The sequence below is a fragment of the Camelus dromedarius genome, chromosome 18 (genome assembly GCF_036321535.1).
Source record: "Camelus dromedarius isolate mCamDro1 chromosome 18, mCamDro1.pat, whole genome shotgun sequence".
Taxonomy (NCBI): domain Eukaryota; kingdom Metazoa; phylum Chordata; class Mammalia; order Artiodactyla; family Camelidae; genus Camelus; species Camelus dromedarius.
The window spans coordinates 45,128,241-45,150,766 of NC_087453.1; the positions used below are offsets into that span (position 1 = coordinate 45,128,241).

At 49.7% G+C, this 22,526-nt stretch overlaps 1 protein-coding gene across 2 annotated transcripts in view; it reads left to right on the plus strand.

The window, feature by feature from the left end:
- Window positions 1-22,526, plus strand: part of CFAP61 (cilia and flagella associated protein 61) — a 258,634-nt gene that overhangs the window by 189,216 nt on the left and 46,892 nt on the right. For both annotated transcript variants that reach the window (XM_064475921.1, XM_064475922.1), the window contains exons 23-25: window positions 2,782-3,109; window positions 4,158-4,249; window positions 11,334-11,539. In XM_064475921.1, coding sequence (XP_064331991.1) covers window positions 2,782-3,109; window positions 4,158-4,249; window positions 11,334-11,539 — 626 coding nt within the window. The remainder of the gene's footprint in view (window positions 1-2,781; window positions 3,110-4,157; window positions 4,250-11,333; window positions 11,540-22,526) is intronic.

Genomic DNA, 22,526 nt, shown 5'->3' on the forward strand with positions numbered 1-22,526 from the left:
GACCAACCTAGAAACCTACTTACACATTTTTTTAATCCTTTCTGACCATCTCTGCATTCTATTTATTTTATTAAAATTTTAAAAAATTTATTTATGTTTTGTTGGGGGGAGGTAATTAGGTTTATTTATTTATTTATTCCTTAATGGAGGTGCTGGGGATTGAACCCAGGACCTTGTGCATGCTAGGCATGCACTCTACCACTGAGCTACACCCTCCCCATATCTCTGCATTTTAATTGATGTATTTAGACCATTAGTATTTAATGTAATTATTCATGTGGTTAGATTTAGGCCTACCATCTTATTTGTTTACTGTCTCCACTGTTTTTTCTTATTCTATTCCCCCTTACCTACTTTTTAAAAAATTAAGAATATTTTCAGTGTTCTATTTCAACTGGCTGTTTAACTGTATCTTATTTTACATTTTAGTGGTTGCTCTGTGGATACAATATACATCAGTAGTCTTTCATATTCTCATTGGAGTTAATATTATACCATTTTGCCTAAAATATAAAAACCGTGTACCTATACAAGCCCCTTCTCCCTGGAAATCCCTTTCTCTTACAGTTGCCATGTGTATTATTTCCACACACATTGAAAAACCAACAAAACAATATTATAATTTTTGTTTTAAACAGTCATGTATGTTTTAAAGAACTTAAGAAGAAAAATAGACTTTTGTATTTCCCCAGATATTTTCCAGTTTTATTGCTCTGTCTTCATTTCTGAAGATACAAGTTTCCCTTCCATGTAACTTCCCTTCACCCTGAACAACTTCCTGAAGCATCTACAGCAAGTCTGTTTCTGTAGTCTTCTTCCATCGGCAAACATCTTCATTTTGCCTCCATTCTTAAAGAATATTTCCACTGGATATAGAATCATGGCCTGCCAGTTGGCTTTTTTTTGTTTCCTTTCAGCACTTTGAAGATGTTTTTCCACCATCTTCTGACATCCATGAGTTTTGATTTTAAAAATCTGTGGTCACTCAAACCATTGTTCCTCTGTGCGTGAAGTGGCATCTCCTCCTGGGTGCTTATAAATCTTCTCTTTACCTTTGGTTTTCAGCAGTTTGATGCTGGGGGTTCTGTGTTTATTATGTCTCAAAGTATGCTTTCTTTGAGTTTATCTTGTTTGAGGTTCACTGAGCTTCTTGAATCTATATGTTATGACTTTTACTAAACTACCAAGTTCTTGGTCATTATTTCTTGCCTCATTCTTCCCTCCTCTCCTTCTGGGACTCTAGTTATGAATCCATTAGTGATTTTACTGTTGTCCCATGGGGCGTTAAGGCTCTGATCATTTGTTTCAAGAGACAAACTGGGTAGGTAGAAGAACTTTGTGGGAAATCTATTTTTATATAGGTGGGAAAGGAGCGGAGGAGAGGAAAAAAAGAGGAGTAGAGAGACAGGAAGATTCAGAGTTAGGGACTCAGAGAAATACATCTTCCTGTGGTTATAAAATGGAAAGAATTTTAAGGAGATTCTAAAGAAGGAAGCTGCCTGGATGGGAGTAACTGGGACAGGATCAGACGTCTGAGTGAAAGGTGACAGGGAACAGGCGAGGGCCCTGCTGGCTCCCTGAGGGAGGGAGAAGGCCCTCCCAGGATGGCTGGTCTTAGCCCAGCACTGTCCAGTGGCACTTTCTGCAATGGCAGAAATGGTCCACATCCAATATGGCGGCCACCACCACCTGTCGCTTCTGAGCATTTGAAATAGGCCACCACATCTGAGGGCCTGGATTTTTAATATTAATTTTAATTGTTAGATTTAAATGTACCTCGTCACCTGCGCCAGTGGCTATGGCAGGATCATCCACAATTCATGCACAACCCCGGGTGTGGGGAATGGGTGTGGAAGGGGTACCTCTGGCCCAGGGTAGCTGATTTCTGTACACAGTGGGACAAGTGAGGCAGGTAGAGCCGGCGTGGAGGGAAGCAGGGAGTACAGTTTCCACCAGCATGAGAAGGACTCATGTCAAAGGTTGGTTTTTAGCATGCTTTTAATTAGGCGGCGACTACATTGAGGTAGAGATAAAAATGATTAAAGCTATCTCAGTGACTTCAACGACAACTGAAGACTTAAAAGCAGGTCACTTGGACTGCTTCAGTGACTTTCAGCATCAGTAGGGAAGGTAGTATCCAGGTGAGCACGAGAAAGTGTTACAATCTGGGCGGAGGAAGGAGGCGGCGTGCAGAGTGGGGCCTTCTGTAGCCCGGGGCCCGGCACATGGCAGGGACCCGGCACAAGGCAGGGACCCCATAAATATTCGTCAAACACCCATCCGCCCTCCCAGGGCAGGAATCTAGAAGGCAGGAGCCAGACCTGGTAGGTCCCGAGGCTGGTGGGGCTCTCGTCCTCTCGGGGCATCCTGCGGGGACAGGCTTTCTGGGTTTAAAGGGCTGGGACAGGTGCCATCTGAAGACTCAAGACTGGATGAGGTGACCCCAAGGAGGAGCCTAGAGAGACCAAGTGTCAGACACTGGAGAGGAGAGTGGGAGGAGGCTGGGAAGGCGGGGAAAGCGGTGTCTCTGTGAACAGGGGAAATGTGCTCTCGTGGGGGACATGCCATCACCTGGCATCCTCGCCACTGGTGATAAACAGTGATGTGCCTCAAGTGATCTTAATGTGTTCTTCATCCTGAAGGCACACACTGTTATGACATACTTTTAGCAGATTTGGGGGGTTTTGTGTGCCCCAAATAATAAGACAGAGACTACTGACACTCTTGGGAAGGTGCACTGAAGAGTGACAACCAGAAATGATGTGACTGTTCACTCTGTAGGTGTTCTTCAGCTTCTGTGAGAAGAACGTGGATTATGAGACATTTAAAGCGTTCAATGATGCCTGCCTCGTCTATGACGGCCGACTTGTGATTGACACCAACTTCCACACCAACGACATAGCCATCAGGGCCGCCGGCCCCCTCACCAAATTCTCCAATAGATACTACTCCAACGAGTGGGCTCACGGCAGCTTCAATTCCAAAGAGATTGGCTTCCAGCTGGCCGCAGCCATGCTCAGTCTCTTTGACCCGACCCTCGAGGCTGTGACCGAGCCGCCGGCTGACCTTGACCGACTCATCCCCATGTACAAGGGAGCCAAGGTCAAAGGTGTGTAATGGTCCACCTGCACATCCATCTGGTGAAGCCACTGGTTGGATCTGGATCCACCAGCCACCGTGTTTCTCGTAGGCATGGCGAGGAGGCCCCTCTGTCAGTGGGTTTGCACAGAGACAGAAGAGGGGTCCCTCTTCTTACTGTGGTCCTTTGCACTTTGAGCATTTATGACGGACCATATATGAGATCATCGTGTTAACTCAGGATTGCTGTGTGTCTGGGAGGCGAGAGTTACCTTTGAAAATAGTGTCTTTGAATGTTGTGGACCTTCTGCCAGAAAGACACACATATTTACAAAATTGTGTGTTGACTGCCAGAAGGTTGACAGACCAACCACCAAAGCCATCTGTGGACCCCCTAGGGACCCTGGTTCAGGAAACACAGCATCAGGCTAAGGGGATAGACGCCCTGCAGTTTCAGGCCTCGTGTTAGTCTCCCAGCTCAGTGGCCTCCGGGGCGTCCTGCTCTGCCTCTCACGCCAGGCGAGACCTTGGGCAAGGTGGTGGCCGTGGGGAGGAAGACAGGGATGGGTGTCCGAGGCTGATCAGGGCGAGGCCAGGCCCGTCCTTCTGGGGCGAGCTGGAGAGGTTAAGAATTTCAAAATAATAGTTTTCTAAAGCATTGAACAAGAACTTTGTTGATTTCCCGATTTTCCTGATTTACGTTGTTAGTATTTTGGTTACATGTGGAGGCGGGTGGAGCACAGGAGAGCCACTGCAACACTGCAGGCCACAGACTGGCTCTGGCAGGCGGAGGTCAGAGGGCTGGGAGTTACGGGCAACCAGGGCACACAGGATCAGCGGGCTCGTCTTCCCGGCACACTGCTGGCCATGTCATGGGGTGTAATGGCACATTCACATTGGTTTTATTAGACAAAATCAGTCCCAGAGAGGCCCTTGCTCATGGCAGTTCTTCAGTGGGAAGGAGTGAGCGGTGTACCCGTGGTAGGCATCTCTGATTGTCCTGGGGCAGAAATGTCAGCGCCATTGCCCGTTTGCTGCTCAACTGAGTTAAAAAGTGACAACCTCGCCGTTTCCACTAGGAGGCGTTCTTCCCGGGTCTTACCACTACCTGCACATTGCCAAGCCTGCCATCCCAACGCCCTTGGAGGTGCAAATGGCGCAGTCCGATTTTGTGAGTATGGTTCCTGAATTTCATTTTACTTCCAAGTATAACACTTTGTTGGCGAGGGGGTGAAGTTCTTTTTCAGTTCAGAGCTATTAGTGTAATGTATGGGTTCATGTATCAGAAACCCACACAGTACCCAGCCCCCCAGACGGCCCCCGATGATTTCTGCCCCTTGGATTCATGTCCTTCTGTGGTCCCCTCCCATGCTGACTAGGACTGACCTGGGACTGCCAACAGGATATCGTTGAAAAGACACAAGGCTAGGTCATGAGAAATATTATAGCTTCCAATCCCTTGTTGTGAGGTCACCAGGAAGCCTTTGGAGAGGTCCACGTGGTGAGGAACGGAAGATTCCTGCACCAGCCATTTGCCATTTGCCAGGCAGGCAAGGGAGTCACCTTGTAAGTACATCCTCCAGCCCCAGGCAGGCTTTTCAGGTGATGAAGCCCCAGCTGACATCTTGACTCCAAACTTACACGAGATCGTAAGCCAGAATCCCCCAGCTAAGCCATTCCCAACTTCTGACTCCCAAACTGAGGCAATAAAAGGTTTTTGTCATTTTAAGCCACTGAGTGTTTTTTAAATGGAATTTTATTTTTAGAGCAGTCTTAGGTTCACAGCAAAACTGAGAGGAAGGTACGGAGATTCCCATACACCCCCTGCCCCCACTCATGCACAGCTCCCCTGTCACCAGCAGCCCCCCCAGATGGCACATCTCTGTTTCACTTAATACCTGCACTGACGCATCACTATTGCCCAAAGTCCACAGTCCACACGAGGGTCACTCTTGGTGTTGGACATTCTGTGGGCTTGGACAAATGTATAATGACGTGTGGCCACCATGACAGCACCACACAGAGCAGTTTCGCTGCCCTAACATGCCCTGTGCGCCACCTGTTCATCCTTTCCTCCCTCTCCCGCAGTGCCTGGCAGCCGCCGACCTTTTCACTGTCCCCATGGTTTTGCTTTTCCAGAATGTCATGTCGCTGGAATCTGTGTAGTGGCCTTTTCAGATCGGCTTCTTCCACTTCATAATTTGCATTTAAGTTCCTTCCATGTCTTTTCGTGGCTTAATAGCCCATTTCTTTTTAGCACTGTATAATATCCCACTGCCTGGATGGACCACAGTTTATTTATCCATTTCTCCTACTGAAGGGCATTAAGCTGTTAAGTTTTGAGGTAACCTGAGATGCGGCAACAGATGATACAGATAACCGCCTCCGTGGCAACAGCAAGTGAATTGCTCCGGGTCTGGGCTGTCTGTCCAGACCCCCCTGTTCCCCTGCCCTCCCTGCACTACCCAGGAAGGGCCATGAAGGTAAAGCAGAAGCTGTGTGTGCTTGGGGGCTGCGGGGATGTCCCCTGGGTTCAAGGTGATTGGAAAGTTCACGGCGTGGCTCGTCAGCTGGCAGCTCCTCGGCGAGGCTGTCTGACTGAGGGACCAGACTGGCGCTTGCTGTCAGCTGGGGGCTCCCTTCCGGTCTGCCATGCTGTTTCTCGTCGGTGGGGCAGACGCTGGAAGGCGCCTACTTCCGTTCCCATTTTCTTATCCTGAGTATTTTAGAGGGTTAACAATTTAATTTAAAATAAGCACATTTCCCAGATTTCTTTGAGAACGAGGTCTGCCATGTGGCAGTTAGTAGAAACTGTTGGAACACTCCTTAAGGGGGAGGAGCAGACTCGAAATGCCCCAGGCTCTTGGGCCCCTCACCCTCTCCTTCCGGAAGTCAGAGGCGCAGCTCTCCCTTTGACTTCTCCTGGGCTTTGGACAGTCGGCAACTTCTCTGCATTCCTGGCATCATCAGAGGTCGCCTGCAAAGTAGCACTGCCTTCAAGGAAGAAAACTAGTGACCCGTCAGTGGTGGCTGCTGTTAACAACGGCTCCAGACGAGTAAGGAAACCTGGTTCTGCCAAGGGAAGGACGGATGCTGTGTGTTTGAAACTTACTTCCCTTGGGCCTCGTGCGGACTCTTTTAGGTGTGCCTGCACGCGTGGTCCGACACACAGTGTTCTTACAGCTAAAGGAAGGACAGCCGTGAATGGTGCTGCAGTTTCTACTGCCGTGTAACAAAACTCAGCGGCCGTCTGACTCTGCTCATGGGTTCTGTGGGTTAGGAGTTTGGACAAGACACCGTGGGAATGGCTTGTTTCTGCTGCACAGCATCTGGAGGTTGGCTGGGAAGGCTCGAGACTGGGGATGACCTGCTGGTTGGCTCGTCACCCGCCTGGGCTGGGAGGACTCAGCCTCAGGGAGTGATGACCAGGGCGTCACGCTGGGGCTCCCTCCCAGCATGGTGGCCTCAGAGCGCTGAGACTCATCACGCGCCGGCTCAAGATTCTGCGCGCCAGCGCCCTCGCTAGTGGGCTGGAAGCCCCCTGCCTCTGACGACCCAGCCTTGCAGGTCACAGAGCGTCACTTCCCGCACACCCTTTGTTGGGGCCCACCGAGCCCGCCCAGACTCAGAGGCGAGGACGTAGATCCCCCGCCAGTGCGATGACGTCCAGGGGCCGTGTGATGGGGGTCTTGCACCCATCTTCGGAAAGCACAGTCTGCCACCCGTGCGGGGGCATTGGATCAATAGCACGGAGCCCCGAGGACGTGTTCAGAGGCTGAACGCTTGGCTCACTGTAGGTGAATGCCCGGAACCCAACAGGTTCAAGAGCTAGGCAGCGTCGGACTTGGTTTCAGACAGAGCCAGGCTCTTCGAGGACAACGTGTGATTTCCAACAGGCAGTGCCACTTACTTAAGAACCTCTGGTTCTCTGTCCGAATAAAGTCAGAGGAGGAGCCGAAGGGGTTTTCAGATAATGAGAGTTTTAATAAGAGTGCAACTTAAATAGCTTCCTTGGCTGGGCTGTGACAGCGTTTGCGCAGGAGCCCTGGCTGCAATTAACCAGTTTGCCAGGTGGGCCTCCTTTTTAATTAGGACGGAAGCTCCAAACAGATTTTTTCCCATTTTATTCACCAAGGGAAAAAAAAATATGCAGGATGGTTCCATGGCAGTCTTCGGGGTTGGAATTAATTTGATTAAGTAAAATTGTTGCCAAAATGGTCAGGCGGTGACCACCTGAATACCGTCAGCTGGCGGAGGATGGAGCCCACGGGGCAGCGTCGCACTAGAGAAAGCGAACTGCCGTTCCGGCAACAGCGGTACTTAGCACAGGTGCACCTCACCAGACTCCGTAGCCCTCGCTCACTGGGATTTTTTAAAACAATTTTGGGTGGGGGGGAATAATTACGCTTATCTACTTACTTTTAGAGGAGGCACTGGGGACTGAACCCAGGACCTCATGCAGGCTAAGCGCGCGCTCTGCCGCTTGAGCCACACCCTCCCCACCTCGCTGGGATATTTAAGGGAGAAGATGCTTCGGTAATTCGTGAGGTAGCCCGACAAAAGGAGGAGCGGGGACCCCTGCATAATAAACTAACCCACAGATTCCAGTCCACATGCTTTGTTGGCTTATGCTCCACGGAATAAAGAAATTTGTCACAACAAACTCTGCCTTGGATACCATTAAATTTAAAATTGGGTGTCCTCATGGGAGCTGGGAACCTGGTTTCTTGCACACGGAGCCTGGCTACTCCTGGAGCTTCCATTTGGCATGAGTTCCGGAACCATGTTCCAATCTTTGTCAAAATCATAAAGGAACTGAAAAGGATAATTATATTCAGGAAATAAGGAAGGGGAAAAAACCACACACACCAGAACCAGTTACTCCATCAGAATTTTAAAGTCAAGACCCAAATTTCCTAACAGTTTACTTGCATGCTTGAAATGAAGGAGGAATCTGGACACATCCGCAGAACGGGGAAGCGTGTGAACCATCACCGTCCCCCCGGCCCCCCACCCAGGGAGGCAGGGCTGGAAGCCGCCCTGGGTCCTTGTGCAGTGGAGCGACTTTCTGTGAGGGTAAGTGGAAAGAGACCTGGACTTCACTGAATCTTCCCCATCTGCCGGTGACGGTGACCAGGGATGACCCAAGAAACTTAGATAAATGCCTGCCAGCCCCAAGGGGTAACTTGGCTCTGAGAAACCCACCTAGAGGCGACTGGTCCTTCATGTCAGTGCAAAATTTCTCGAAGCCACGTTCCCAGGATGGCCCCCTGGTTATGCTGACGCAGAGCCAGTTCCTGCTAATGTGGTCATGGCCACCCGCAGACTCCGGGGAGCTGTCGTCCCACAGTGTGGCTGCTCTCTGTGCCCTTCAGGCGCTAAAACAGGGGCAGGCAGCCCGAAGACTGAAACTCAATCTTTAAAAGCAGGAACATCTCCACCCCGCCACCCCCCGAAATAAACAGATCATCAGAAATGAGGCCGGCGATGCAGCCCCCGCGGAACAGGCCGGCCTGAGAGGGTAAGTGGGCTGAGGCTGTCAGCCAGCAGGCTGCAGGCTCCTCGGAGACTCGCCTAGACACCAGCCACGGCGTCCCAGGGCCCTCGTGTCGAGGGGCTCAGCGTCCTCCAAACCAGCCCTGAAAACAAGTGCCTGTGAGCAGAGGGCTGGATGGTCATGGAAACTCTTGGCAGAGTCAACAGTGTTGTCGGCCATGTGGGTCCATCTCGGGAGGTGCCCCTTTGATGCCTGAGTCCCCTTCCTTTGTCACTCAGCATAAAGAAATTTCAAAGAGGAGGAGGAGGAGGGGGCCAAGACCTTATGGGACCTGCTCTCCACTGAGCCCTGGGGGCACCAGGCCCTAAAGCCAGGCCAGAGCCGTGGCCAGTGCCACCTCTTCCGAGCCCCCCGCTGCCCTTCCAGCGAGGCCCCCTCCCCAGACACTCAACTCTTCCGTCAGGGCGCCCCTCACCACGACGGGGTCGGGGGCTCAGCCTAGGGCCGCTGGGGCCAGACGCAGACCATGGACGCACCGTCACTCTCCCAGCTCTGTGTGTCTTTAATTCAGAAACGGCACTTGCTGTGAGGAGCCACAAGCAAAAGTGCCCCTGGGGACTGTTCTGGGACGTCACGTGCCCTGCCCTGGGGAGGAATGTTCATTGCTCAGTCCAGGAAGCCAAGACATGAGGAGACACATCAGAATGGACGAGAGAATTGCCTGCACCAAGAGCAGAGGGAGAGGGGATGGTCCAGGGGGCGAGGAGACGGGGTCTGTGGCCAGAGGCACGCGCTTCTCCACACAAGCCCCACCCTCCGCACTAGACTGCCCCCCCTTCCTTCCTTCCACCCTCCCTCTCTCCCTCCCTCCTTCCTTCCTTCCTCTTTGTTTCATTTCTCTCTCTATTTGCTCGTCAGAAGTCTGGTTCCTTGCCACAGCATAGCCACTACATTTAAAAATAACTTTTTAAAATCATCTTAGAAGTGATAGTCATTTTTTTAAAAAAAGAAATTACGGAGGGTCAGATGAACAGAAAGAGAAACAATAAAAATGACCCAGTCTCCCAACCCCAGAAAATGACCATTAACATTTTGTTAAAATGTTGATAGAGAAGCACGTAAACGATACCACGTAGTTTTATAAAAACAGAATGACGACTGTGCAAGTGATAAACCATCGTACACCCGTGTACTGTACTCTGTGGTGTCAGATGCGCTGCGAATGTGTTTCCCTGTTGTGAGAGACAGTTTATCAGTCATCTCTGTTGGGTTCACTGCATCCCACTGGGTGGAGGTACCATTGTTTTTTTTTTTTTAAGTGGCAGTTTTTATTTATTTATTTTGGGGAGGGGGTAATTAGGCTTGTTTATGTATTTTTTTTGATGGCGGTACTGGGGGTCAAACCCAGGACCTCGTGCATGCTAAGCATGTGCCCTTCCACTGAGCGACACCCTCCCCCCATGTACCACTGTTTTGTTAGGTAATAGCTTACCACGTGCTTTTCTTAAACACTTCGCTAAGAAGGTAGGTTTCCTCTCTGGACCCACCCATCTCTATGATGATGGACCTGGTGCACCTCCCTCGAGGCGCCATCCCCCACCCCTTTCCTAAGCCATGCTTGTTCTGTCCCCCCATCTCGGGCACATCCTTGGGGCTGTCCCAGGACTTCCCTGACATCTGCCTGCACATGCCACCTTGTGCCTTTGCCGTCGGCTGATTCCTCCTCGAGGCTTTGCCACATGACACCCAAACACCCGCCAGGTGCTTCAGTTTACTCAAAACTCTGGTTAAGCCGTGTGTCCTTGTTGAGACAAAGTCCCCAGGGAATGTCCAGGGCTGAGTAAATGTTGGGGATCAGTGCAGTCCAACTTGCCCGGGGTTTCTAAATGCCACGTTCAAGTTCAGAGCAAAAGCTTAAATCTGCCTGCACTCGGGGAGATGCACTGAGCGCTGCGTGCACTGTGTTGAGAGTCCAGCGGCAAAGTGCAGGTCCAGCCGCCACCAGACAAACCCACATTTGTCCCCAGAGGTTCTGTTTGCTCCTGGAGCTGGTGGGAAGCGTGTCTCCGGTCGGTCGGTCGGTCGCCATGGGGCTGAAATGGGAAAAGCGGTGGTAACAGGGAAGACAGCGTACTTCCTTGTTGTCTGGGTCCACGTGACGGGTTAGCCAGTTCCCAGGAGACATAAAGCCATGAATCTGCACCTTGAACCGTCTACAAACTAATGAGTAACGCACAGAGCCTGTGTGTACGCCTGTAAACTTGCACCTTCTTCCCCAGAACAGAGAAACCGCCTCCAACCCAGCTGTCAGGGACTCAGCTTTCACTTGTTTCCTTTGTTTAAGTCATATTTTTAAAAACTGAAAATTGTTTTTGATCACCTTTACTAGGAGGTTATTCTCAAAATGGTGCTGTGAAAAAAATTAGGAAAGTTACCAGCCTCAGGTCACCTCGCCGCGTACTTGCTGCGTGAGGTGCTGGAGGAGGGGAATCGGTCGTAACCTAGCAACTGATTCAGAAACGTGGAGCGAGGCGACCACGCTGTGAACTATCCCAAGGAACGTTTAGTCTCTAAGTCCGAACACACGGCTTCTGACACGCACTTGTCTTCAGCTCAGTTTAGTCAATATCTAGTGCTGTGATTTGCGACAGGCGCTAAGACCTACGCTGTCGGTTACATTTGAAAAATAAATTGCTATGATGAAGTCCCCAACGTCCAGCAGAGCTTCTAACGTTCTTCTGATCCACTTCCCCGCCAGGGTGTAGAAATAGTAACAGGCAACGCGAAAAGTGGGAATTACTTCCGGATCCACATCAACAGGTATAAGATGGTGGAGACCATCACGTGCCTCTCGAAAGTGCCCTTCCCTGCCGCCAACTACATCCGCCTGTTTGGCCAGCACGAGCAAGCCCTCAACAACCTGTGCGCTCGGTACGAGGAAGGGCTGGTCCCCGACCTCTACAGGTAAGCGGACGCCGCGCGATAGAGGGGAGAGGCAGGCACGGAGGATGCTCGTGAGTGAGGGTGTGCGGGCGGTGCACCAGATCCCGGGGAGAAGCCAGGGCGGCAGAGATTTTGTTATAAGGAGCGAAGGCTGTGAGACCACCGGCTCCGGCCCCGGTTCTGGGGCGTCCTCACCCGGCCCCAAAGCAGCTGGTCCTGGTGGGAATTCCACAACCACGGACTGGCTGGCTGTGACCGCAGCCTCCTTCCTCGTGCTTCCCTCCGCTCAAGCAGAGGGGGCAACCGTTTGCCTAAAAAAGAAAAAAAAAGATTGTGGAGGGAATTCTGCTTCTGCAGTTTGATCAGACTGGGTGATCTAGGTCCTGGCTTTTTCCAGTTTGAAGACGCTCTTTCTTCCCGTACCTCTAGGAAGCCTAGGACTTGAGAGTAGAAAGCCACTTCTGCTGCCGTCTGCTGCCTAGAAAGGCTACAAGAATTTCCCTTTGTCCACAGGACAAGATGGTGGCAGCCAGGAGGCAGACGTAGGTGTAGGTGTCTTAGAATCCCAGGGTCTTCGGTCCACGTGGGGGAGGCTGCCGGGGTCAGAAGCAATCTCTCTTCCCTCTTAAAAATGGTTTTAAATTGTAGAATACATCATATAAACAAAAAAGCATATAAAGCATGTATGTGCCCTGTAAAGGATAAAGGCACTGGAAACTGGTGTGCCTAACACCTGCCTTAAGGAGGAATTCCTTCCGTAGAAGCCCCTCCCCCTCCTTGGAGGAAACCACTGTCCTGCAGTTTGGGTTAATCGTTCCCTTTCTTCCCCGCAAAGCAGAGATGAGCAAACTTTGCGTGTAAGGGTCCAGGTGGTGACCATTTCCAGCTCGGCGGGCCGCGGGTTGTCGGTGGCAAGCCCTCAGCTCTGCCGCTGGGCTGTGAAAGACACGATACGTAACCGACGGGCAGACGTGGCCGCGTCCCAGGAACTCTGTGCTGAGGCGGGCAGCGGCCGAGCCTGGTTTTAAAGATGCGCCACATACACAGGGTTTCCCAAGTGATACCCTCACTCGTTTTGCCTACTTCCGGGCCGATTCTGCGGCAGCTGGAGGAAGTCGGCACTCCGTTCGGGGCTCTGTCTGTGAGCCTGTCGACCGCGGCATGTGCGGCTGGAGTCCGTGTGTTTTCCGTGCCGTGTGATGCTCCTGCATATAACGTGATGTCGCAGTTCATCGTCCATTTCCCTGTTGGCTGATGTTAAATTGTTCCGGTCTGGTGCCATGACAAGCAGCGTCGTGGGCATCGTGGGCACAGCTCACGTGCGGGGATCTCTCTCTCGGGTGTACCAGGTGATGCCAAAGTGTTTCCTGAGGCCGTGGCGCCCGTGACAGCCGCTGCAGCCGTCCGTGAGGGTCCTCCGCGGCCCGCCGGTCCTCGGCGCTGCTGGGCTTTCGCAGCTGGCCGTGCTGGTGGTTGGGAAGGTGTCCGCCCCTGGCTGTGAGTGTCCCTTCCCTGATGTTTAACGCAGCTTGGTGCCTTCTTACTTGTTCGTGGGCCGTTCGTGGTGGGTCCGGGGGAAATGCCTGCCTGTGACGTCTGTCCGTTCAGGGAGGGGTTGTGTCCTCTCCTCGGCTCACAGGGACTGTGTGTGCTCCGGGCACAAGCTCGGCTGGCGGCGCGTCCCTCAGAGGTCTCCTCCTTGTTGGCGGCTTACCTTTCCACTTTCCCTGCAGTGTAAATTAACAGATGTCCTTAATCTTAACGTGATCTTCTTCTCCTGGGCGTCGTGGGCTTTGTTGACCCTTCACTCTTCCAGTAGTAAACTTGTGAAGCTCCGTGGTCAGCCCCACTGGATTTCACAGAAATGCACCAACCCTTCTGTCAGTTAGGTGACAATGTGGGCTTAGGGGTGTCAGTCCTCCTTGAAGGTGAAAATCTGAGTGTAACTTACAGCCTGCCTTCTGTGACCGGGGTTCTGCCTCCTCATATTCAGCCGAGGGCTGGTCGCGTGGATCTGCACGGCTGTAGGATTCACTATCGAAAAACATTTCCGTAGAAGTGGACGCAGGCCATTCAGACTGGTATTGTTCAGGGGTCAGCTGTGTAGGTCTTGATTTATGTTAGTCTCTTTAATACCTTTCAATAGAAGTTTATAACTTTCTCCATCGATGGCTTGCACAATTTTTGTTTGATACGATCCATAGTGCTTTATATTTTTATTGCTGCTGTTAAGGATCATTTTCTCATTGGTTGCTGCTGTAGAGTGTGTAGAAATGTACTAGCTTTTTGTACGGTTTTGTGTTCTGCACATTGCCACACTCCCTCGTTTATTCAAATAATGTAGATCCTTTTAGATTTCCCACACAAAATATTGTATCATCTGCATATGGTGACAGTTTTGTTTGTTTCTTTTCAACTTTGTAACTTCTTTCTTTTTCTTGTCTTACTGCACTGGACAAGATTTGTGGTAAAACGTAGGCTAGGAGTAGTGAGGAATGGCACCCCGAACTCATTCTTAGTTTTAAAGGGAATGCGTTCAATGTTACGCGTGTGACATTTGCTGTATGTATTTTTGTAGACATCCTTTATCAGGGTAAGAAAATTTCTTTTGATTTCTGGCTTGCTAAGCATTTATAATCATGCGTGGATTTCTTTTTTCCCAAAAAGAGCACTTCTAAAATCTTTTCTGTGTGGGGATATCTTTAATATCTTCCTATATGTTCCCATCGTAACCTGTATTTTGATAAAGTATCAAATTCCTTAATTATAGGCTTTCTCTCCTCTAATCTGTGTAGACTTGACTCCAATATTTATTCAAGTTAAAGAAAAATGAAAGTATTTAGAAAGTGAATTCATTTGTTCCTCAGCTTGGGGATAGGGTTTTATTGTTGCTCTTAATCTTAACCCAAAATATTTGAGTTGGGGAGGAATCAGTTGTTAGTTAAAGAAACATTTTAGGGGAGCTATATCTTAGCAGTCTTCTCTGAAAGGAAAATGTCTTCCCATTTGACTGAATTCCAAAGCCATCAGCAGTTTGTCTCTCCCTGAGAAGAGGTTGAAACAGATGGACTTTGTGAGCTTGAGGCCACTGGTCGGGGCACAGCTGTTAATGGATGATAGTCATAATTTCACCGGTGAGTTTGACTTGCTGGGAGTGAATATTGGGGATGGCAAAATGGGACAGCACTGGCTATTAGGACGCGCCAGGTGACGTCAGTAAGGAAGGGGCAGGGGGACGGTGGCGGATCACGGAAGGGCCCGCTGATCGTGTTCTAGTTAGGTCTCAGGGCTCCGCCGTGCCCCGCCAGTCCCTCCTGGGCGTGCATTAGTGCGGACGTGCAGCTGCGGCCACGTTCTTTGCAAGCACCGCAAAGTGCCGCCAGCCCCCAGCGCTGACCCTTGGCCCAGCCCTGCGTGCCATCTGTCAGACCGGCCAGCAAGGCTCTTTCCAACAGGCAGGGCAAATGGTCTAGCTGACTTTGGCCGAGACCTGATTCCTGATTGTTTCCCTGACCTGGGCAGCACCAGTGACATCTCTTGTTCAAACCTGGGCACGTTTCCATCCATCGCATCTGGGGGCCCCTTCCTGCAGGCTGACTGTTAACCAGCTGCTCTGTCTCCTGCAAGACAGACTTGACCTCAAGGCCAAGTTCCTCTGTGGGTTCAACGAAACTCTCTGGATCCTTTCCATCCACCTCCCTAGATCTATTCTCACCGCATCGAGGAGGCGCTGGTGGCACCAGCGGGAACAGTGGCAGCCAAGGCAGGTGCTGTAGCGGCCAAGGACTCACTGGGGGTGGCGCTGGCTGCCTGCGGACGGGCTCGCTTGGAGCCATTTGGGGACACGCGGTGGTGGCTGAGCCATCAGCCGCCGTGATGCCCAGGCCAACAGCAGCTGTCACAGGACAGCAGTGCTGCCGAGGGTCTGGAGCACAGGCTGGCTTGGATCCTACCTCTGCTTTATCCTTTGTCTTTACCTTGGCACGCAGTATGCGCTGCGGGTGATGACGAGGGCAAATTCACCGCTGGTGGCACTGTGTGTGTGCCTGTGAGTGTGTGTGCCTCTGCGTGTGAGTATACCTGTCAGTGTGTGTGAAGGAGAGAGAGAAAGAAATTGATGAGTTAACTGGTTTATCACTTTGGAAAAGGACGGAGTCCATTTCATGGTTTGTTCCTTTTTGAACCCACCAGCATTTAAAGCCACAGCACAAATGTGTTGTTGGCAAATGGACTTCTCCCCAGTCCTCCCCTCAGAGCATCCCCACACCCCCACGTACCCCTGCCCGCCTTCCCACCACCTGCTGGCGCTGCTTCTCCCTCAGACACGGGCAGAGTGCAGGGAAGCCAGAACACGGGAACTGTGGATGGAGAGGAGGGGGAGGCCAAGGCGGGTTCCAGCGAAGTCCCTGTCTCCTGGCCTCAACATCCCTGCCTTCTTAACTCCACGTCACCCTCATTTACCTCACTTAGCGGTGGCCCTGCAAAGAAAAGCTCTTGCCCACTGAATCCCTCCCGCCTCAGCCTTAGTTAACAGGCTGTAGCTCCCTTTATCGTCACGGTGCGAATAGGTCTTGCCCTAGCGTCTTTGTGTGAGCCCATCAGACACTCATAACCCTTGATTAAATCACCTCTTCTCACATCTTAACAAGCTCTGCTCTCAAAGGCTGCCCTTGCCTGGCCCTCTCCCCCCTGCACGCACCGCCCTCCTCCCCGCCACGTCCCGGACGCCGCAGCGGCCCATTCCTAGTGGGTAAGTGCCCCTACACACAGTGTCCTGAATGGGGTTGGAGCAGACCCTTCAGAAGCTCGGAGCTCGGGAGTCCCTCCCCCGGGATGGCCGTGGCGCAGAGGAGGGCAGTGCGAGCCTCCCGCGCTGCCTCCCGGTTCACTTTCCAGACTCACCTGGAATCGCTTAATCAGGACATCAATGGTTCTCTGTTCCTCTGTAGTCGGTGACCTTTGCCGTGTCCAGTAGACAATCACACACTAAATTCGAGGTGTCTGTTTTTCCAGACTCAGTCAGGATTTTCCCAAACTATGACTGCCCACTCCAACTTGTCTGCTTCTCTGGGTGCACGTCTAAGATTTGCCGGTAACAGATCCCCCCAGATGCAGACTTCCCTGGTGGCCACTTGTCACGTCACCGACCTGCCTTTCTGTAGATGCTTTAGTGTTCCCACTGGTCTGTTTCACCTCAGATGTCTGCAGTTCCATTTGATATCCTTGGAAAGACTCCCTTTTTTGAATGATTGGCTAAATCCAAATCCGTCCTCTTCATTTTGCTTCCAGTCATTCAGCTCTGTTTCTCCGCCCGCAGGCATGTTCACACGCTGTCCCGGGCTCCTCCCTGGTCACGCCCTGGCCTCCTTGCAAACAGGCATCTTCTGGCCCTGTGGTGCTTCTAACACGTCACGTGGCCCGTGAGGCTGACCATCCCTTGTTACTGAGACGGTCAACCTCAGATCTCAAAGTACAGACCAACATGGGGCCAAATTCCATTTAACACAACACGTATCCACTTTTATTTGTGAAGATGCTCTGATGAAAAGACTAGGGTGTTTTTTTTCCCCCTAGAATGTGTCACCTCCCTCCTTCCCACAGTGGCATTTGTGTGGAATTAACCTTTACTGGGATGAAGGGTGAGATTGCTGTGAGGCGTCCCCAAGTCATAATCAGCACGTGTCCCTTCAGATATTTGGGCTAAAGGTGATAATGCGAAGGAAAAACAAACGCAGGCCCTCACCGAGTCAGGGCTGGATGTTAAAGAGGGGGCCTGGGGCTCTGCTTCAAGTGGCACGCTGCCCTGTCTCGTCTCCTGTCCCGCGTGGTCCAACACTGGCCCCGTTCACCTGGAAACATAGTTGGATGGACCATCTTAGCATCTATCAGAAAGGCCTGGGTTGAGATTTTTTTTAAACTTTTTTTTATTGATTTATAATCATTGTACAATGTTGTGTCAAATTCCAGTGTAGAGCACAATTTTTCAGTTATACATGAATATATATATTCATTGTCACATTTTTTTTCTCTATGAGCTACCATAAGATCCTGTATATATTTCCCTGTGCTATACAGTATAATCTTGTTTATCTATTCTACAATTTTGAAATCCCAGTCTATCTCTTCCTACCTTCTGCCCCCTTGGCAACCACAAGTTTATATTTTATGTCTGTGAGCCTATTTCTGTTTTGTATTTATGCTTTTTTTTTTTTTTTAGATTCCACATATGAGCGATCTCATATGGTATTTTTCTTTCTCTTTCTGGCTTACTTCACTTAAAATGATGATCTCCAGGTCCATCCATGTTGCTGCAAATGGCGTTATGTTGTCGGTTTTTATGGCTGAATAGTATTCCACTGTATAAATATACCACTTCTTCTTTATCCAGTCATCTGTTGATGGACATTTAGGCTGTTTCCATGTCGTGGCAATTGTAACTAGTGCTGCTATGAACGTTGGGGTGCAGGTGTCTTTTTGAAGTAGGTTCCTTCTGGATATATGCCCAGGAGTGGGATTCCTGGGTCATACGGTAAGTTTATTCCTAGTCTTTTGAGGAATCTCCATACTGTTTTCCACAGTGGCTGCACCAAACTGCATCCCCAGCAGCAGTGAAGGAGGGTTCCCTTTTCTCCACAGCCTCTCCAGCATTTGTCATTTGTGGATTTTTGAATGATGGTCATTCTGCCTGGTGTGAGGTGATACCTCATTGTAGTTTTGATTTGCATTTCTCTGATAATTAGTGATATTGATCATTTTTTCATGTACCTATTGATCATTTGTATGTCTTCCTTGGAGAATTGCTTGTTTAGATCTTCTGCCCATTTTTGGATGGGGTTGTTTATTTTTTTCTTATTGAGTCATATGAGCTGCTTATATATTCTGGAGATCAAGCCTTTGTCAGTTTCACTTGCAAATTTTCTCCCATTCCATAGGTTGTCTTTTTGTTTTACTTATGGTTTCCTTTGCTGTGCAGAAACTTGTAAGTTTCATTAGGTCCCATTTGTTTATTCTTGCTTTTATTTCTTCTAGGAGAACATTTTTGAGATGTATGTCAGATAACGTTTTGCCTATATTTTCCTCTAGGAGGTTTATTGTATCTTGTCTTATGTTTAAGTCTTTAATCCATTTTGAGTTGATTTTTGTGTATGGTGTAAGGGAGTGTTCTAGCTTTATTGTTTTACATGGTGCTGTCCAGTTTTCCCAACACCATTTGCTGAAGAGACTGTCTTTATTCCATTATATATTCTTGCTTCCTTTGTCAAAGATTAGTTGACCAAAAGTTTGTGGGTTCTGAGTTGAGATTTTTTTTATGGTTTTGAGGTGTCAGAACGATACATGGTCTTTTATTTTTTTAACTGAAGTACAGTCAGTTACAATGTGTCAGTTTCTGGTGTACAGCACAGTATCCCAGTCATGCGTATACATACGTGTATTCATTTTCATATTCTTCTTCATTAAAGGTTATTACAAGATATTGAATATAGTTCCCTATGCTAGACAGAAGAAACTTGTTTTTTTTAATCTATTTTATATATAGCAGCTAACATTTGCAAATCTCAAACTCTCAAATTTACCCCTTTCCCCTGATAACCATAAGGTTGTCTGTGAATCTGTTTCTCTTTTGTAGATAAGTTCATTAGTGTCCTTTTTTTAAATTTTAATTTTTTTTTTTAGATTCCACATATGAGCGATCTCATATGGTATTTTTCTTTCTCTTTCTGGCTTACTTCACTTAGAATGACAATCTCCAGGTACATCCATGTTGCTGCAAATGGTATTATTTGATTCTTTTTTATGGCTGAGTAATATTCCATTGTATACATATACCACAACTTCTTTATCCAGTCATCTGTCGATGTACATTTGGGTTGTTGCCATGTCTTGACTACTGTGTATAGTGCTGCTCTGAATGCTGGGGTGCATGAGGAAGGTGCACATTCTTATTACCAGTGCCTCGACCTCATTTGTGTTAGTGAGGACACTGCCCACAAGTGAGTGAGAGAAGCGAGTACCCCGTCTCACAGCCAGGACTCTTTTTTATGTTAATAAGGATGTAAAGGCTGAGCAAGCAAATTCAGTGCCCGTTAACATCAGCCCAGAGTGAAAGGTGAGGGAAAGGAACTCAGGGTCGCACTGGCTCCCACATCAGCTGGCACAGAAGGGAGGACGTCCATTACTGCAGAAGCTCTCCTGGAGGGTGCAGCTGCAGGCCAGTCACATCCCCAGAGTTTGCAGCGAGTGGTGTTGGGCACAGCATCTCTGGGCAGTCCTTTCCTGAGATGCTGACCACGGTCCCGTTTGGTTCTGAATCTCTGGCGTGCAGATGGGGTTGCTCAAGGATGGCTCAGTGGAGGCCCAGTAGGTAGAAGGAGGATGTGCTTTCTGGTTCTACCTGCTTCTGTGAGGCCAGTGGGAAAGAGGATTCTCCCAGATCGCGTGCCCAGGCTGGACAGAGGGGAAAGAGGACAGCATGGGGGAAGGGGCAGAGCCCGCAAGCTCTCTGGGCCCTTGGTCACTCTACAGGCGAGGCAGTGAGCACCACGTACGTCCTTCCTGCCCATTCATGCGTGTGTACCGCTCAGCTGGCCAAACCCCGGCCAGCCCGCCACCTCCGCACCACCACTGGCCGTCTCGGTGACGAACATTCTCCCCCCGTTCGGGTCTCTGGTCTTGACCTGCGGCTCAGCAGAGCTGCCTGGTAGATACAGAATGACTTCTGACCCTCTGAGCATCTGTGTAATATCACAGCTCTTTTCAACTTTTTGCTGCAGCAGTTAAAGTCCTTTATAGATTTTCTTCCTCCTTCTCACCTGGCGGCATGTGAGTCGAAGGGATTATTTATGAGTCTAAATTAATAGCTGGCGAGGCAGTGGTGATCTGCAAGGCCGCTGAACTGCTTTAATATAAAGACCTCTTTGCTGAGCACCGAGAAGCAACTGAGCTATTCCATCGTTACTGGAACTGGCAACATAAATCCATTTCAGAAATCCCGTTTTCAGCCTACTGAACCATGAGAAGAAACTGGCCTGCCTGCCTGCATTTTTTGTGGCCAAATAACGATCACAAAAAGATGCTCTGAAGTCACCTGGGCAGCGTGGCGTTACCACTCAAGCAGCGCTCTCAGTCCTCTCCTCCCAGGCCTGGGTCTCTGTGTGTGTCTTTTGTCTTTTCTTTTTTTATTGAAGTATAGTCGGTTAGCAGTGTGACCATTTCTGGTGAACAGCACACTAGTTCGGCCATATATAGACATACATATGCTTGTTTTCATATTCTTTTTCATTATAGGTTACTATAAGATATTGAATACAGTTCCCTGTGCTCTACAGAAGAGATTTGTTTTTTATCTGTTTTATGTATAAAGTCTCCAACTCCTGATTTATCCCTTCCCACCCCCTTTCCCTGGTAAGCATAAGATTGTTTACTATGTTTGCGAGTCTGTTTCTGTTTTGTAGATGAGTTCATTAGTGTCTTCTTTTTTCTTCTTTTTCTTTTTCCTTTTTTTAGATTCCACATATGAGTGATACAATATTTGTCTTTTTCTGTCTGACTTACTTCACTTAGTATGATCATCTCTAGGTCCATCCATGTTGCTGCAGATGGCATCATTTCATTCTTTCTTATGGCTGAGTAATATTCTATTATATATATATATATACACACCACACCTTCTTTATCCAGTCATCTGTCGATGGACATTTAGGTTGTTTCTGTGTCTTGGCTGTTGTCAGTACTGCAGCTGTGGACGTTGGGGTGCATGTATCTTTTTGAATTAAAGTGCCCTCCTGATATATGCCCAGGAGTGGGATCGCTGAATCATTAGCTAAGTCTATTTTTAGGTTTTTGAGGAACTCCATGCTGTTTCCCACAGTGGCTGCACCATGTGTTTCTTTTTGAGGATGATTTTGTACATGTTTGTTTACTCTTCAGTATTTTCCATTACAAAAACAATACATGTTTATTGTAGAAAATTCAGAAAAAAGATTTTAAAAGCTAAGCAGAGCACAAAATCCATACCTAATCCCAGAATGCAGTTCACACGCCTGAGCTAGCCGAGACGAGAGCCGGAGGGCCACTGCCATTGGCTCCTAGAAGCAAGGCCTGCAACAAGCTTGCGGACAGTACGCCTCCCCTCTCTTGGAAGCAGGGCTCAGGAGGACCTTAACTCTAGTCCATCACACTCCCCTCAGGGATGAGGACACCACAGCGGCAGGGCTGCCACGGCTCACGGCCAAGATCGTGGCGTCAGAAACGTGGGAACCAGAGTCCCCTGCCTCTCAGCCCAGCCCCCTTCACACAAGACCGCCGGAGCCCGACTTGCGTTGTGCGGCGTTCTTTAGGGAAAGCACCTGCTTGGAACATGAGAATGCTTTTGCTTCTCTGTCAGAATGCCTCAGGGGACACCCGGGATGACTCACGTGTGGAGGAAGGAAACATTAGCACTTCTCTTTGCATTTCTGTTTTTTAAAAACAGAGAGGGATCAAGCTCTGCTGGTATCTGAAGCACGAATGCCGCACCGTCTTGGGCCAGAGGAAGGGCAGCCGTGCTGCGCGCGGACTCGGGGCATCAGCGTCGCGGGCGCTGCCGCCGCTTAGGGGGCTCGGCCTTGTTAGCGAGCTTCGGGGCGCACTGAAGCTCTTGCGTATCTGCTTCTGTGGCTTAGAGGTGCCCTGTGGCTTAACCACACTCACCCCCACAGAGGGGGCAAGATCAGGTAAAGGACCCCTGCAGAGAAAGCCCAGGTTGAAAATCCCGGGAAAGCGAGCCCGAGGGAGCCAGGACAGGGCGGAGCCAGCCGGCCTCCGAGCCCTCAGTCGGGGTTCAGTTGCAGACGGCAGACTCTTCAGCTGATTCGAACAGAAACGTACTGCCAGTTATAGGTGGTTTATAAAGTTCTTTGAATGGGCTGGAAGGGCAGGCATTAAACTGGTTTTCAGGAAAAATTCAGAAAGCATCTCTGCAGACCTGGCTGCCCCCTGCCCCAGGGAGGAATCTGTGGAGTCAGGGGAA